The sequence below is a fragment of the Gambusia affinis genome, linkage group LG23 (assembly GCF_019740435.1).
Source record: "Gambusia affinis linkage group LG23, SWU_Gaff_1.0, whole genome shotgun sequence".
NCBI lineage: Eukaryota > Metazoa > Chordata > Actinopteri > Cyprinodontiformes > Poeciliidae > Gambusia > Gambusia affinis.
The window spans coordinates 4,004,912-4,020,991 of NC_057890.1; the positions used below are offsets into that span (position 1 = coordinate 4,004,912).

Here is a 16,080-nt window from a genome sequence, read left to right on the forward strand (position 1 = left end):
CAGCGTGGCCAGCCACACACAGCCGGAGAAGCGGTGAGGAAATCTGACAGAGTGTTTCGTCGCTTGTCCCTGAACATCTCAGACGGGGGGAACGGAATGGTGACCAGTCGCGGTGGCAGCAAGCCTTTCGCTGACAGTTGTGAGCCTATACTGTAAACAGCCTGTCAGGCTGCACTACATCCACTTCTTTCACTTTATCGTTTTATCCAGCGCTTCCCCTCCAGGCTGAAGCAGAAATGTCATGGGATGACACCACGAGATCCGTCAGTCAGCTCAGGACTGCCTTGGTTGGAAAAGCAAGTTCTGTCACTTTCTTTGTCAAGAACAGTGGGAGACCCTGCGGCCTACAACCGCAAACTGGACTTAAAATACGACATCAACGTGTTTTCTAGCCTTCTTAGTGTCTGCTTTACAAATGAACTAATTGCTAAATGGAGGCAACAACAGTGTTCTTCAGGAGAGAGGATAACAAGAGAACTCTGGGCGATGTTTCACAGCAGAGAGCAGAGGGGGTACACCAAAATATCTGCTTGTCTGATCCAATTAAGGCTCCCTGTTAACTTGTTGAGATAGCCTGTATCTGCGGGCAGCGGCAACAGAATGGGTAATTAACAAGAGGAATGAGACGTGGAGCGGATGAGCAGTCACTCTCTGTTTTCTAGGGTTAAAGGTGCTTCTAAAACAAAAACTGGCTTGGTAATGAAATGGCTTCATTGATAAATTACTCAACATGGGTTTGAACTGGGCTAAGAAGCTGAATCATTCAGTGAGGATGCAAGTGGATTCTGCAGATGTCACAGTGACCCTGTTAGGATACAAAAGCCGCCATGCATGGCACTGGCCAGCAGTGAGGCTAGAGTGACAACTCCATTATCCATTTTGTTAGAGATTGACACCAGATCTTTCATTTAATTTCCGTCACTTCCTCCAGTTGCTATTCTGCAAGCAGTGGGGGACAACATGAAACAAAGGTTTGCTGCAGTGCTGGTTTTCAACCCTACAAGATTTCTTGCAACGTTGCAACCAAACTAGGATAAATAAATGCTTTTATTTTCACGCGGCGGCACTAAAGGTATTCGCCGTAGAACAACAACGCAGCAAATAATCAACGCAGAATGGAACTTTGTTTTCAGGCTTTCTGCTGCCTCCCAGCTTTGAGGAATTCTTTGTGACAGCGCTCTGTTTGCTCGCCCGCATGCATTGATTTTAAAAGTTCTGGCAGGTTAAAGAGAGAAAGAAAGAAAGAAAAAAAAAGAAATCAGAGGAAAAGTGGCAAAATACTGTCACGTCAACAATTTATTTCCAATTCTTTAAACACCAATGAGAGACTTAAATATGGGAGCATTTCTAGCAAGGAACTGTTGCGTTGGGGATTAGATTTTTAGCTACACTGCCAACAATTATAGGATTATTATGGTCTGTCAAGCCTGTAGGACTTCAAGACACGCACCAGTGTAGCGTCAACTATTCTCAAGTCAAACGTTGACCTCAATTATGATCCCACGAAGTGCAAAGCTGTGTTAAGTAATTGAGGTCATAGCTTATCTTTGCAATGCTCACCTCTGACTCGACAGCTAATGTCTACTTTAAAGCTGCCTAACGAGAATCAGAGTAAATAGGAATATAATATGAAGTGGCCCGATTCCTGTGATAGCAGTAAAAGCTTCTCTGTCTTGGATTTGGGTTTGTCCGGATGCATGGGTTAAAGAATGCCCATCGGCACCACACACCTAATGCAGAATTACTCTTCCTTTGTAATTCTCCCTTTTTTCCTCCCGTCTATCCATCAACTCACTGGTCCCTTTGAGAAATATCCAATTACAATCCCATTACAAAGTGACACGGCGAAATCTGGCCCAGTATTCTCTGTCGTGAGCAGACACTTCATGCAGCATGGAGGCATGCCTGTGCATTTATGAGAAATTATTTGCAGAGTAGCCGCACAGGTCTCACCTGTGCGGCAGGACGCCCAGGTTTTCCGAATGTCTCCCCGAGGAAAGACATTGGAAAACGTGCAGACCGTAGGATGTGTGCATGAGAATAACCGAATTCCTTCTTCTGAACTGTGGTTATGTTATGAACACAAACGGAAATGTATTTCACATGAGGTTCAGCTGGGTTAGAGAAGATTTGATTCCAAAACATGCAGAATTGTAGCCCCTGAAGACTGGACTTAGAAACCCCTTCAGTAGACAAACACCAAGAAGATCCTCATTTTGAACAAATATAAAATGTTTTTTTCCCACCAGTGGATGCATCCCCACCTGTTTGTCGCATCTGGACTCTGAGGTTGTCGTGTGTTCCTTGGTCTTCATGATGATGTTGTTTGTTTACTTATGATCTTTAAGAAACTCTTCACAGAATACTTGAATATTGAGGTTAAACCATACACAGATGAATTTTTAAGCCAACTAGGTGAATTTCCAATGGAATTCACTGAATTAAATTTAATTTTATAGTACCAGACTAGATGAACCAACAGTCAAACTTTCCAGATTTCTATTTATAAAATATGAGAAAACAAAATGTGATTTACTAACTCAGGAATGTCTTTGGCAATTGTTTGAACTGGATTGAATTTAGGGGTATGCGAGTAAAGGGGGGCTTAAATCCTAATCCATGCCCCAATTTTCAAATTCTGCATAAATGATCTCCCCCCCCAAAATATGCATTTTCTTTCATTTCTATCAGTTGTTTGCTAATTTGCGTGAATTAACCATATAATTTAACGATAAAAGACAAAGTTTGTGGTTTTGAGGAGACACAATGTGAAAAATGTATGCACACTTTCACAAGCTGTTAAAAATGTACAGTTTGCACAAAGACTATTAACACTTTTGTTCAAGCTGATGAAACACCATTTCATACGAATACATACTAGTATGTACATACTGAGGTGTGCATGCATAAAAAGACAATGCAAGACAGACATACATTGAAAACCCTGCACACACAAACAGTAATAATGAGGTATTGATCAGAGTGGCTGTGTGATTCACAGCCTGCGAGGGTGAGGCTGAGCTTTTTCTGGAGAGGAGGAATCGGTTTCCCACCATCAGAGGTATTTTTGGGTTTTAGTGCTGAATCATTCCTCCACCTGCCAAAAAAGTCGGCAATAATCTCCTCAAAGCTAAAGCTCCCATTGAATCTACCTTATCAATAATTACACAATGCCTTAAAAACACAGAAAAGTGGTTCACATAGATATTAGCACAAGACTTCCAAAAGAATATGGCGCATAGATTGACTTCCTGAGGAACAATTCAGACATTGTTAAGGTTACATTGGGGTTAAGGGTTGTGTAGCTGGTGATAAAATATGTTTTGGGGATCTAGTTGTAACATCTGTGATTGAGCATGTGTGAGCATAAACTAAGCTAGCTGATGTCTCGTTCCACAGCCACGTCTCAAAAACATTTAAATACTGTCTTCAACTGCCAATCGAGGATTAAGAAAATATCCAGCTTAAAGTAGGTTTTTCAGCTCTGCTGTTCTTAAGATGGCTTCTTTAAGAACTTTGAGTTAGCGTTCACATATTTCTGACTCCCTGCATTAAGCTTCACGATAATCCTCCAACACTGGATGAATCCCAACCACTGCAGCAGAGACGAAGGGTTAACTTACGTGGGTGAGGTTGGGGTGAGGTGTGTAGGACCTGCTCCAGGTCGCCCAGCATGGTGAGGATCACCTCCTTATCCAACTGAGCCGTTCCCTCTCGAGGACCTCCCTCTGAAGCCTCCTCCTCTGCCCAGTACCCGTCTTTTTCCCTGCAGCCCTGCTTCCCGCCACCCCTTTCTGCTGCCGCTTCAGCACTAGAACATCCATTCCTGCCTTCCCCGTCTGCTCCTGGCCCCTCCCTAGACCTCCGCTGTGACTCGGTCCTTGGGTGGCCACTATACGACGCCCGTTGTTGGCGCCCACCTGCCGCCGTGCGTCGCCAAGGGACTGGGATGAGTGAATGCTCCGACTGCGAGAGGACCTTAGTGAGGGAAAGTGACAGAGATCGAGCTCTGGTGCCTCGGACACCTGTGCTCCTGGTGCCGCCCTCCTTCCTGGGGCTGCCCTGCAGACTGCCCCCCGCCCGCTGCGAAGACGACGAGTAAGGTGAAGAGCTCAGAGGTTGGGAGAGACGAGACGGTGGGTCGGTGAGTTCAAAGGAATAGACCCGCTGCTCGCCGTCGCTGAGCAGGGTCAGGTTGGTAAGGGAGCGCTGCTTGATCCGCAGGTTGAGGTTGTCGGGGAGGGGCTGGGGAGGCCGCCGAGCCGGGCTGCCCCCTTGGTACACAGAGAACTCTGCCCCTCTCTTCATCTCCTACCTCTTCGCTGCCGGTGGCTCAGGAATATGTACAATACGTGTGAGTGGTTCCACCTGTGCGCGGCTCTCCCCTTCACATCTTGGTCGTACCTTCGCCGAGAAAGCAGATGGAGAGAGGGAGGAACCGGAGAACAGAGGACGCAAACAGATAGGTCCCCACGTCCCACGCCTCCCTCAGTGTGGTCCAGGATTCAGTGGGCTGGAGGGAAAGCGAGCGGAGGGTGAAGAGTGGGGAGAAAACCACTCTGGAAGGTGTGCAGGTGAAATCCCGATCCATCCCTGAGCCAGCCCATACTCGTGGTCGTACTACGAGCCAGACCAAATCACTTCATCCTTCCACTCCGTCCGCATGTTGTCTCTCTGCCTCACCACGGTCAGGGGCGTGGATGCACAAGCCGCTACATCTCCCGTGGCTCACTCTCTGCTGCTCCTGTTCTCGCTCCCTCTGTCTTTTCCCCTATTTAATGACAGTCTCTCTTCACTCACTCTTATCTGTTCCCCATCCACCTTCTGTCCCTCCTTTAATTACCAGCTCACTGCCACACTTCTGCTGCCTCCCTCGCTGACACACTGACTGTTCCCCTCTCTTCGCAGCGGAGAATAAATGGCTGGTGAAGCCCGGCTCACACACATTCCAGCATGCAGCCTGCAGCCTTCCCTCCTCCTCTCCGGCTCAGCCCCGCTCAGTGTTTATCAGCACTTCTTTCTCTTAATCCTCTTTCATTCTCTTCCTCAGTTGACTTCTTACCCGTGGCTTTCCTCCCACTCCAACACGGTGGGACAGCGAGTTGTTTGGACAGCGCACCTGTAAGCTTTGCAAGCTCCCACTGCACCAATCTACCCAGCAGACTTAATTAAATGCCGTCGGGAGCTAAAACACTGAGCCCTCCGGCTTATCATGGATCAACCACGACCCAACGTATTCATATCAGTCAGTGCATACGCTGACTGATATGAGCCCCGTTTGTTTCATACCTGATTTAAACACACGGAAGCCTCCAAAAGAAGTGGCATCAGAAGCCAAAAATCAGGTCTATTTTTAGATTTGATAGAGATTTATTTAAGCCTTAAAAAGTGCTTTTTCTGTCAATCAGAGATCGTTCATCACAATATAATATGAACGATAACAATGAGAAAAATTAGCAGGGGTACAACGTAACACAAAAATTCAGTACCTACTTCAGGGTTCTTTTTTATTTATTTTCGTAACATCGTGCATACGTCTGAGAGTTAAAAAAATAAATAAATTGATATTTAGACAGTCCAGTGTACCAGCTGTACTTGAATGCACCATTACAGAAGAGCTGATGTCTATCCTGTGTCATCAGAGGGACAACATACCATTATGTTGATCATATACATCCTTTAGGACTGGTTGAACGCTGCATGTAGCTGAATTTGGACCTTAGCTGTTTTTTTTCTCCAGTAACAACGACATTTACATTCAGACCAACGTTGAGGTGAGTAATGCACATAGTGCAGAGAGAGCTAAATAACTTATTGGTGTTGAACGATTCATACACTTACATGAAGCTTTGGTTCGGTCTTAGAAGCCTTAATGCGGCCAAGTAGAGGTTAGTGAAATCTGGGAGTCCTCTCTAGTTTGAAAGTTGAATTACCACAAGCTTAGTTCTACACAAGCCTTCTGCATGTATAAAGGTATAAAACAATGTTGTTTTTGTTTGGTACAAGTGCGTCCTGAAACAAGGGGGTTACACCAAATGCTTTTGGTATGAATACTGCTTCTGTATTTAGCTCAGCAGATGCACAGTAGCTTAATTCCTGCTTCAAACACTACAACCATAAAATCCCAGTCAAATATCACCCATTTGCACGGTTGTGATGTGCCAAAATGTGATAACGTTCAAGCAGTGTAGATATTTTGCAAGGCTCAGTTTGTACCAACGCAGATATTTGCGAGCTCTCTCTTCCCCGGTCTTTCTTCTCGTCCCTGCAACTTCTGAAACACCATAATAGATTTTAAACACTTGTCCTGCTTAGCTGTCTGAAAGCTGACACCCCTGACATGGGCTGTGCGGCTGTATGCAGTAGGAGCAGGCTTGTCATGCGGTACCTGTGGTGTGCCGACTCTCGAACTGCCCTGTCAGAGACTCGATCCCTCTCCTCCGCAGAGGAAGAGCCAGAAGGGCGAAGGGTATGAAGCGGCTACCAAACGTGTGACTGCAAAAAAAAGCAAGTGTACCTAATGGAGTCTAAACAAAGAGTACGGTCAGTGCTGTTGTCTAATTTTGTCCTGCAAATAACGGGCTTTGGAAAAGCCAGGAGCGTAGCTAAATGTCTGGAATGCCGCTGCCCACTTGACATCCCTAAACCTATAATCACATGGTGTTGTTTGTCCAAGCTCTGCTTTGTAGAGTTCTTCTGGCTTTCGGCTTGACGTCTTCCTTTTCCCAACTTAAGTCTGGCTTTCTTTGATTTTCGATCCAGGCTGAGCTCTATTTTATGTTTTATGACGAGCGAGGAATTTGTTTTCAAATGAAAGCGTTTCCGATTTACTTCAAACGAGCTGTTACTTTAAGATGTAAAGCTCCAAATGTCCCCACAGACACAAACAGCTGGTTAAAGTATGACAAGCTTTAAGAGAAAAAATAAATAAATATTCAGACCTTAGGAAGCACCTCTGATGGATATGTTTGAAGACTGCAGCAGCAGTCATTTGAAACTGGATAATAGAAGAGAAACAAAAGTTTGCTCTAAGCCAGCTTTTTGTTTTCAGTGCTGGGATGTTGGTTGGATTTCTCTTCCAGCTGTTTTGTCAAATATTTTCAACACGCCAAATGCACCTATGGAACATTAAATACCGGAGGTAGGATAACCACAGGAAGGGGTATGTCGTATGGACCACTGTAATAAACTGAATGGATGATAGTATATGTCTGTACCACCTGTTGTAAATAGAGGAGATACACATCCTCTTTGTTGATCCTTAATAAAAATTTTAATTAAAAACAACAAAAAAAAATGCACCTAACCTTCAGTATAAAATGTTCCCATAGCACCTAAGTGTAATGTACTTTTACAAAACACTAAACTTAAACTAATGAAAAGAGAAGAAATAATAAACTTGAGAGTGTAACCAGAATCAGGCCTTTACCAATTTCAATGCCAAAATCCAAGGTTGGCAGTGGAGATTGTTGATGTCAACCAACTTTGATCCCAGGCTGGTTTCTAGGGATCAACTTTAGTTTTGAGAATAGTTCACCAACTTTTACCAGAGCTTTCCAGATGTTGGTGCCATGCCTCTATGCAGAAATCGGTTTTGTTGGGGTGTCGCCCAAAAAAACCACTAGTTGCCAAACTTGTTGGACCACATATACAGAGGATGCAGAAAAAAACAAAAAGTTGAAGCTCTGTACAGTCCAAAAATCTGACTATATTAATTGGTCTCTCTAAATTCTCCTTCAGTGTGTGTGTAGATGGACGGATGCGGACTCAAACACACCCTCTCTATCTGCATGGAGAAGAGAAATAGTGCTGGTGTTGGGATCCCAAGATGGATCTACGCAACAAAATGACCGACGAGGAATTGAGGAAGGTTAGAATCTGGTGGACTTTCTTCAACACTGTAAAGAAATAAAGGCTCTTAGGTCAGTGGAGCTGTGTTTCCCCCCCAAAAAAAAGCTTAATAGAAACATTTTTTGAAAACCCCCCCCAAAAAAACAACACATTTTTGGCAGTATCAAAATTGGTTTAACTCTCAAAACTGCAATGGAAACCCTTTTTTTTTGCATCATGAGTCACATGATCAACAACTGGAACAAACTATAGCAAACCAATGACGACGACAGGATGTGATTGGACGATGATGGTGTGGCATTTTTTCTGTCTTATTGTGATTTTAAATGTGCTTCTTATTTAACAGAAACACCTGAATGGCGAAACAGTGTTTTATCGACATTAGCAGAAAGTTTTGACCTCATTTGCTATTGCTGCGTTAGCTCTGAATGAACAGGACTTCAGATTATAAACACGGGATGCTTTGTCTTAAAAAACATTCTAACTAAATCTCATCCTTTTAAAGCTGTTCCGCAGCATTAGGGAGGGCAGAGAAGTGCTTTTTATGCATTTTATGTTTCTGTTTGACTCATTTGCATCGTTATATTGCATTTATTAATGTTCAAGTACTGCTGTTAGATAACTTCCCGGTTCTAACAGCCATGATGTTCCAGTTTTACCCAGCTCGTCAGTGTGAGAACGTCAGGTAATGGTGATGTAAATCCACACCGCTGATTCCATCTGACAGCGCTGACCTTTTTCCTTCTATTCATTAAACAGGAACAAAACGTGGCTCCCACAGGTAAACACGGCTAGTTTAGAATGTGCACACTGATAAACTAACTGCAGCCTGTTTTTTTTTTTTTCCCCTCTTCTTGAATAATTTTGCTCGTGAACTTGCAGAGAGAGGTTAAATTCCTAATATAACCAATATATTTTTATAAATATATATGCTTATTTACACACCCACACAGAAGACGGCGATCAGCACAGAAGCCCACAGCGTGTGTGTGTGTCGTACCTGATATCTCCTCCAGGCACTGCTTGGCTGTTTTGCTGTAGACCAGCTCTCCCTTGGTGGGGCTGAGGCAGGGGTCGGCTGGGGCCACCATGGTGCAGTCGTTTTCAGAGAACGTCCTGGAGGCAGAAAGATAAAGATATATATATATATATACATAATAAACCTGGGCAGATTTAGCTGTTACCTGCATTCAGACAGCTTGCCTGAATCTGTTTTCAGGTTAAAAGTGAGAAGCTTCATGTACCTATTAGGGAAACACCGATCCACTGTTTTCATTTCCGATACAGATATCGGAGGTTTAGTATCGGTCTGATAACAATCCGATACAGAAAAATAGTACTGAATTGACTTAAAATGTTTCTTTTTTGAAAACACCGGCACCGACCTACTGAATTACAAATTAATTCGATAACTCTGCACCAGTTCAGAACACTTAAAAACACCAATCGCTTCACAAGCTTGGTCAAATATGCAAAACAACATAACTTTAATTTGTTCAGTCACTGTAATTAGGAGTATTAAAGCCAATATAAGTAAAAAATAATATAAATAAAATAAAAATATAAATAAATAGAAAAATAAACTGCAACAAACCTTCTTTCATATAGGTCAGAAAGTGAAATTAGGAATGCTAAATATAATGTAAAATAAAGAATAAAACATGAATTTGTAAGAGCAAAAGCATAAACCTAGACTGAATGGATCTGCCCACAATGTCACGATACCCAACCTGGAACTTTTTTCAATATCAGAATCGATACAGATATTGAGATCGTCTCTAGTATCTACCGGTGTCAGTCAGAATATAGGAGCGTTTTAAATCTGCAACAACTGGTACGTTTTATTCCTCTCTATGAAACACCTCGCTGGGTTAAATCTGTTTCTGCAGCTCTGCCTCTTGTCCGTAAGTGGCATCACGCTGCAACGTTTGCTGATCTAAGGAAACAAAGACATTCCTACACACTTCCCAAGATGCGTTCCTCACACGCACACATGCTGTGCGCGAGTAATGTTGTCAGAAAAAGAGGACAAGGAAGAAAACTGCTTTCAGTAGCAAAACACACACAGCAGTTTGCATGTAAACATTTCACCGTCTTTATGTTGGAAAAACATCCAGAAAAGATGCACAGCAACAGTTGCCGACCTGAGCGGACAGGACTGGAACAAGCTCACACACACGCACAGATCAAAGCAAAGGCCACATAGTGTCACATACTCTCTCCTTCACACACACACACATGCACACACACCAGGGATCGCCGTCACCACCTGCAGCATTGCAGATAAGAACTGGCTTCCAGTTGTGTGAGCGACTTCAGCTCATGCAAATTATTTCCCCTCACTGCTGCCTTCCTTTATTTCAGCTGCACAGATATTCTCTACCGAAGCTGCGTGGAATAATAGTGGTGGGAAATAAAATGGAGGAGTTAACATGTGAGAGAGCCACACCGACAGCGAAGACAGAAGCTACATAGTCAATTTATTTATTTATTTTTTATGTTAATTTGCTGTATTTCGGTGGAAAGATTATGATGCAAAGATAAAAATATGGTAATCATGTTTTTACAACCAGAGGATTCCTACACATGTCAAGATTATATTCAGTTTCTTCTAGATGGTGAAAAAAGGAAGAATGGATGATGAAAAGGGGATAGCAAAAATGTTAAAAATGAATGGGTAAATAGATGAATGATGAAAATTTGTGTAATTTATGTATGGATGGATAAAAAGGTGTATCTATGATAAAACAAAATGCACGTTTGCATGTATATATATGTATGGAAGATAAACAAACGGATGGATGAATTAGTCGGTTCTCAAAGCACTAGAATCCTTTACGTTTCAGTTCTTTCCCTGAATCAAATAATGGTTCTGTAGCAGACTCTGCAGAACATCAGGACATTCTGAGGACGTAGTCGGACCATCTGAATCAGCTTCATGGGAGCAGAAACTCCTGTAAAACCAACCCTAACCCTGGAGGACTGGAGCCGGACACCCATGGATTAAGGCATAAAGTTTGGAAATACAAAGAAAATTCTCTGATGTTTTTTTTTTTTTTTTTGTCCATACTTATCCAGACCTGAAAAACACTCAAATTGATCAGAGAGCGTTCGTGTTGGAAGGAATCAGTATGAAATGTAAAGGGAACTAAGAGTGACAGTTCGCTACACTGGAATGATGCAACAACTACAACCCTAACAAGGTCGAGATGCCTAGAAGAGGGAGAATGACAGAGAGGTTGCACAGCCAGAACCCTCACACACCCACAACGCCTGCTGAGAGCCTCTGGCGAGGCCTGCTGGTGAACATTTATATAATGACATCAACAGAAGCCCCACAAAGAGAACATTTTAGAAAACAACAAAAAGGTACTAAAAACACTAAATGCCTAAAACACAAAAATAACGGGAAAAGCTTCAATGATGAACCTGCTTTGTCTTGTTCCTGGTAAAAGGTATTTAAATAATCTAATTACACCTCTACAATAATTTACAGTCATGTATATGTATGTAGAGGCATCAATTATCAATTGCTGTGGCATTTAATAAGGTAAATTTATTACATGTTATAAATGAGTTCACTTTCCTTCTGCTCCACCATTATGCTCCACATTGTGTCGGTCCGTCCGAGAGTCTCCATGTAATACGGTAAAGGTTTGTGGCTGCAACATAAATACCCTATCTGTAGCGATGACTTTAGCTAAAGACATCAAACCTCCAAAGTTGAAAGTAATCAATGATTTCGCTCCATGTCTGCTTTCTGGAGTGGCAGACACAAAAGAAGAACTGAAGTTCTCAGAATCGCCAGCCTTGTTTTGGTGACACATTCAGAAATCTTCAGAAATTTGACTGAAAACTGATATGACGCAGACAGGAGAGAGCACCTGGTAGTCCAAGTTTCAAGAAGCTCATTCAGTAGACTGTGGAATAATTTATGGATGGCTAACCCACTTAATATCACTAATGGACCTAATCCAAGGGGAAATGAATTTAATTGGGTTCCTTGCTTCTGTTCTCCTGTGGTACACCACCTATAGAGAATTTGATATCCCAGGGGTTCATACAGACTATATTCCGCACCTGATCACTACACCGTCAGTGTGCCACATAACAGCTGTATGCATCAAACCAGCATAGTCGGGGAAAAAAAGAGACAGTAAATGGATTCCTAAACGCCGCCAATGTTTGAAATTAATAGGTTTTGGTAAGCAGATAGCAGAGGATGTTAATTTGTTCTGTAATGACTGTGAAGAGATGTGGAAGCGAGAGCATGATGCACAGTGGGGAGAACTCCAAGACTTCCTAGGATATGGTGTGTGTGTGTGTGTGGTTCTGTAGTTCTGTGGAACTTAAAGGGGAATTGGTATGGAACGTAGTCCACAGGACTCACCTGTACATGAAGGGTGCCACCGTGGCAGTGTTGGGGTGGTTGTGTTGCTGCTGCTGTGGAAGCTGAACCACTCCGTTGCCTCCGAGTGCCCCGCCTCCTCCTACCAGCATCCCACCGGATCCGGACAGAGCTGAGGTACTGGTAGATGAGGTCATGCTGGTCCGCTTGCCCTCTGGACCGCCGGCAGAGCGCTGGATATAAAAACTCCCGCCTTGTCCTCCTTTGGTCAGCTTGGCTCGCTCTCCTTCGCCTGCCCGCATGTTGCCACTGCTGTGTAAGGCAGCTTGGTTCTGGTTCTGGTTTTGGGACTGGCTCTGAGGTTTGGCCGACGCCATGGATGGAGCTTTGAGTCCTGGTTTCGGGATGCCACTGGAAGCTGAGGTGGAGCCGCCATCTTTCTTCCCTGATGATGACTTTCCTCCCTTGGGGATGAGGCTGGCTATCTTGGAGGTCTTCTTTGTGGAGTCGGCCGCATTCTCGCGCTCCTCTTTTGGAGGAGAACTGTCCTTCGAAGACTTCCCTGACTTGTTTTTGTCCTCTTTGTCTTTGCATGGGGCCATGGACCTGCTGCCACTAGCAGACGTTTTTGATGACGATGAAGACGAGGTTTTGCTAGGTGCAGAAAGGGATGATGCTGGCGTCTTTGTTGAGATCTGTTTGGCGGTAGCGCTGCTACAGCCGCTGCTGCACACTGACCCCGTTGGGGTCTGCCCATCGTCTCCGTACTCTGATAGGTCGTCTTCCTCCTGGAGAGTCATTTCCGCCATGGATGGTGACGCTCTTGAGGCTGAACGAGGGTTAATAAGTCGAAACTTCTCGAGCATTGACCTCTGTGGAGGCATGGCTCCTGACCCGACTTTGGAGGCCTCACTTCCGTGAGTGTGTAGGCCTTCCAGGGCCTGTGGTGAAGGGGTGGTGGAAGGTGAGTGTGTGGGGCTTGCCAGCATGGAGGAAGTGGCGCTGTGCTTGAGGTTCATGGACTTGCTGCGCCAGGACTTCCCAGCTGTAGGTGAGGGGATGGCAGAGGCCAGCTGCTGCCCACTGAGGCTGGTGGGAACCATCCCACCAATACCACTCCCATTCATCCCACTAGGTACTGGGATGCCCCTCATCGACTCTGAAAAGAAAGAAAAAGAAGACGGTAGATTAGGTTTTTCATTGCAGATGGATGATCGTTCTGTAGATGCTCGTCTAACATCAGTAATTTGCTGCTAAGGAAGCAAATTACGTGTTTAAAGGGCTGGAAAATCAACTTGCACCAATCTCCTTCAAGGTTTTAGCAAAAATCGGAAATATTTAAATTCTTACAGTAGAGTGTAAAATGAAAAGTACCAACGGGAAAGATTGTGTGTTTGTACAAATATTCTGTATTTTGCAACAAACTTGATGTCAACACTTTTGGAATATTATGTGACAGCCTAACACAAAAGCAGATTCAAAGGGAACAGTGAGTGTGATTTTGTTTCCAGCCGGTTTTTATATTGCAATGAAGCAGCACACCTTCACAACTTAAGGCTGCAGGTTGATTTCATTTTGGGGCATCAGAGTAAAGGAGTAATGGGTAATGGTTTTTATCAAAAGTCAGCAGAACTACCTCTAACAAGACTTATCAGATTCCTCAAATTTCCCATGTTGCATAATTATACAAACGTCCTTCCAATCAAACATTGAGAAATTGTCAACAACTTTCTGCAGTGATGGGTAAGAAAAAAGTAAATTACAACACAACAGTGTCTCTTACGCCTACTTACAGACGGTATTGAATCAACACACATCGGCTAAATGTTAGTTTGGTCAAAGAAGAGCAACTTTTTCGAATGTAACTGACACACCATCGACACCAGAGTTCACAACCCAGAAGATGAAGTTGTCAAAAAGTATGGACTTACTCTCTGGGAAGGAAAGAAAGCATTATGAAGCAGAAGCAGAGGAGAGATGAGAGAGTGACAACATGAAGTTATGCACCAATAGACTGAGTGTCTGTCTGGCTGTCTGTCAGCGCAGTGAGCAGGGCTCAGCTGGCTCTGAGTCACCTCCAGTCTGCTCCTTAATGTCACTCTGGGCAGGCAGAGAGGGGCTTGGGCTTTGATTCAGCTGGTTGGGGCTGAGACACAACATGTTTGCTCAAACCTTAAAGGAGAACTAAAAAAGCCTCAGTGTCACATATTGCTCTGACAGCTGGGGATTAAAATATCGGAGGGTTAAAAGCTGTAGGTGTCTTGGGTAGGCGAACATTTTAGAGGCTTTAGTGTGAGAGCCTGTAGAGTTGTACTAAAAAGAAAGTTTGCCCTTTTTCAACTTTTAATACAAATTACAACAAGATTTAATTTCCCTCTGGAATTCACAAAGTAATAGGTTCTAATACATGAGTGAAGGAGTTTTGGGTCTTTCCACTTTCTGATGTTGGTTTTGTTTCATAGAGTGTGCAGATATTTGCTTTTATGCAGTTTTTTAAAGGTTTCATGCACTATTTTCGCCTAGCCCAGGTTGACCATTTGGGTGATTGTAATGCCTTCAAATATACAATTTGTGCATGAACTCTACCGTACATGTACAAAATACTGTCCAATGCTCCTTGTAATAGATTAACTTTAATCATAAGTCACTGAGAAGAAATTGAAGAGAAAGATAGCTACCCAGCTAGCTAGAATTGGAAGTAGCCAGCTAGCTAGCAATTGTAATTTCAGGTAGCTAGCTAAATAGTGATTCTATCTATCTATCTATCTATCTATCTATCTATCTATCTATCTATCTATCTATCTATCTATCTATCTATCTATCTATCTATCTATCTATCTATCTATCTATCTATCTATCTATCTATCTATCTATCTATCTATCTATCTATCTATCTATCTATCTATCTATCTATCTATCTATCTATCTAGAATCAATAATAGATAGCCAAGTGAAACCAGTTAAAATGTAGTTGTTCCTTTCAACTGTTGCCACGTGCTTGCTTGAGTGGAAATATTGCTACAGTAAAATGCCTTGACTTGACATTTGTTCTGATTTTATTCTACATTTTGAAAACTAAACATCTAGGTTCATCATTTTTAGTGTGTACCTATAACATCAGAGCAAACACACCAATTGTTTTTCCAGGTGCGTCTTGGTTATTATTATTCCCCAATCGTTCACCATAATCCAGGTACTTTCTAGATATTAATGAAGGAGACTGGACGCATTAATGTGATGAAGTGTGTGGGTCCACTCAATTAACCCCACCTTTAGAGATCCTCCATCCCCACTCTAGAGGCCATTTCACAGGACCACCACACTTTCGCTGCGCTGTGATTTAAGAGTTGTCATGGAAACCAGCCTCTTTTCTTTTCCTCTTGCTTCAGCTAACAGGGAATGAAATGCCACTTCCTCGATAGTGTGTCAGACTTTCTGGTAGACATTTTTCAAAGAAGCTCAGGTTTGTAATCTAGCATCCGCTTGGTTAAATAGTGGCTACAGATTAACTCCCACCAGCACTGTGTTCATTTACTTTGTCCGTTATGTTGCTCTCTACATTATATAGACATCAGGAAACCAGATGGTAAATTATGCTTTTGTTAAAAGGATCCAGCAGTTTCTGACAGACCCATGTTAAACCCACTGAGACATTGTAAAATCTCATTTTAGTTACATACAGGAACAATTACTAGAGCCACTCAATAAAGATGTGTAAAATGTCTTAAAATTATATCATTTATTGCTGATCAATACTAAAAATTCCTCAAAAGTCTATTTTTATTTGGAGGAGAATGATAAATAAATGCTTTTTTTTTTTTTTTTTTTTTTACAAATAAGTGCTGCTCTATTACCTGGTTCCCCTAACAGCCCCTGTTAAA

The 16,080-nt window shown here is 42.9% G+C and overlaps 1 protein-coding gene across 21 annotated transcripts in view; it reads right to left on the bottom strand.

The window, feature by feature from the left end:
- Positions 1 to 16,080, bottom strand: part of nav3 (neuron navigator 3) — a 279,354-nt gene that overhangs the window by 64,573 nt on the left and 198,701 nt on the right. For 19 of the 21 annotated variants that reach the window (XM_044107981.1, XM_044107989.1, XM_044107991.1 and 16 more), the window contains 2 exons: positions 12,242 to 13,358; positions 8,852 to 8,967 (listed from right to left, as the gene is read on the bottom strand). In XM_044107981.1, coding sequence (XP_043963916.1) covers positions 8,852 to 8,967; positions 12,242 to 13,358 — 1,233 coding nt within the window. Of the gene's footprint in view, positions 1 to 3,623; positions 5,299 to 8,851; positions 8,968 to 12,241; positions 13,359 to 16,080 lie in introns of those variants that run through there. The other 2 variants (XM_044107988.1, XM_044107987.1) reach the window with 1 other exon arrangement.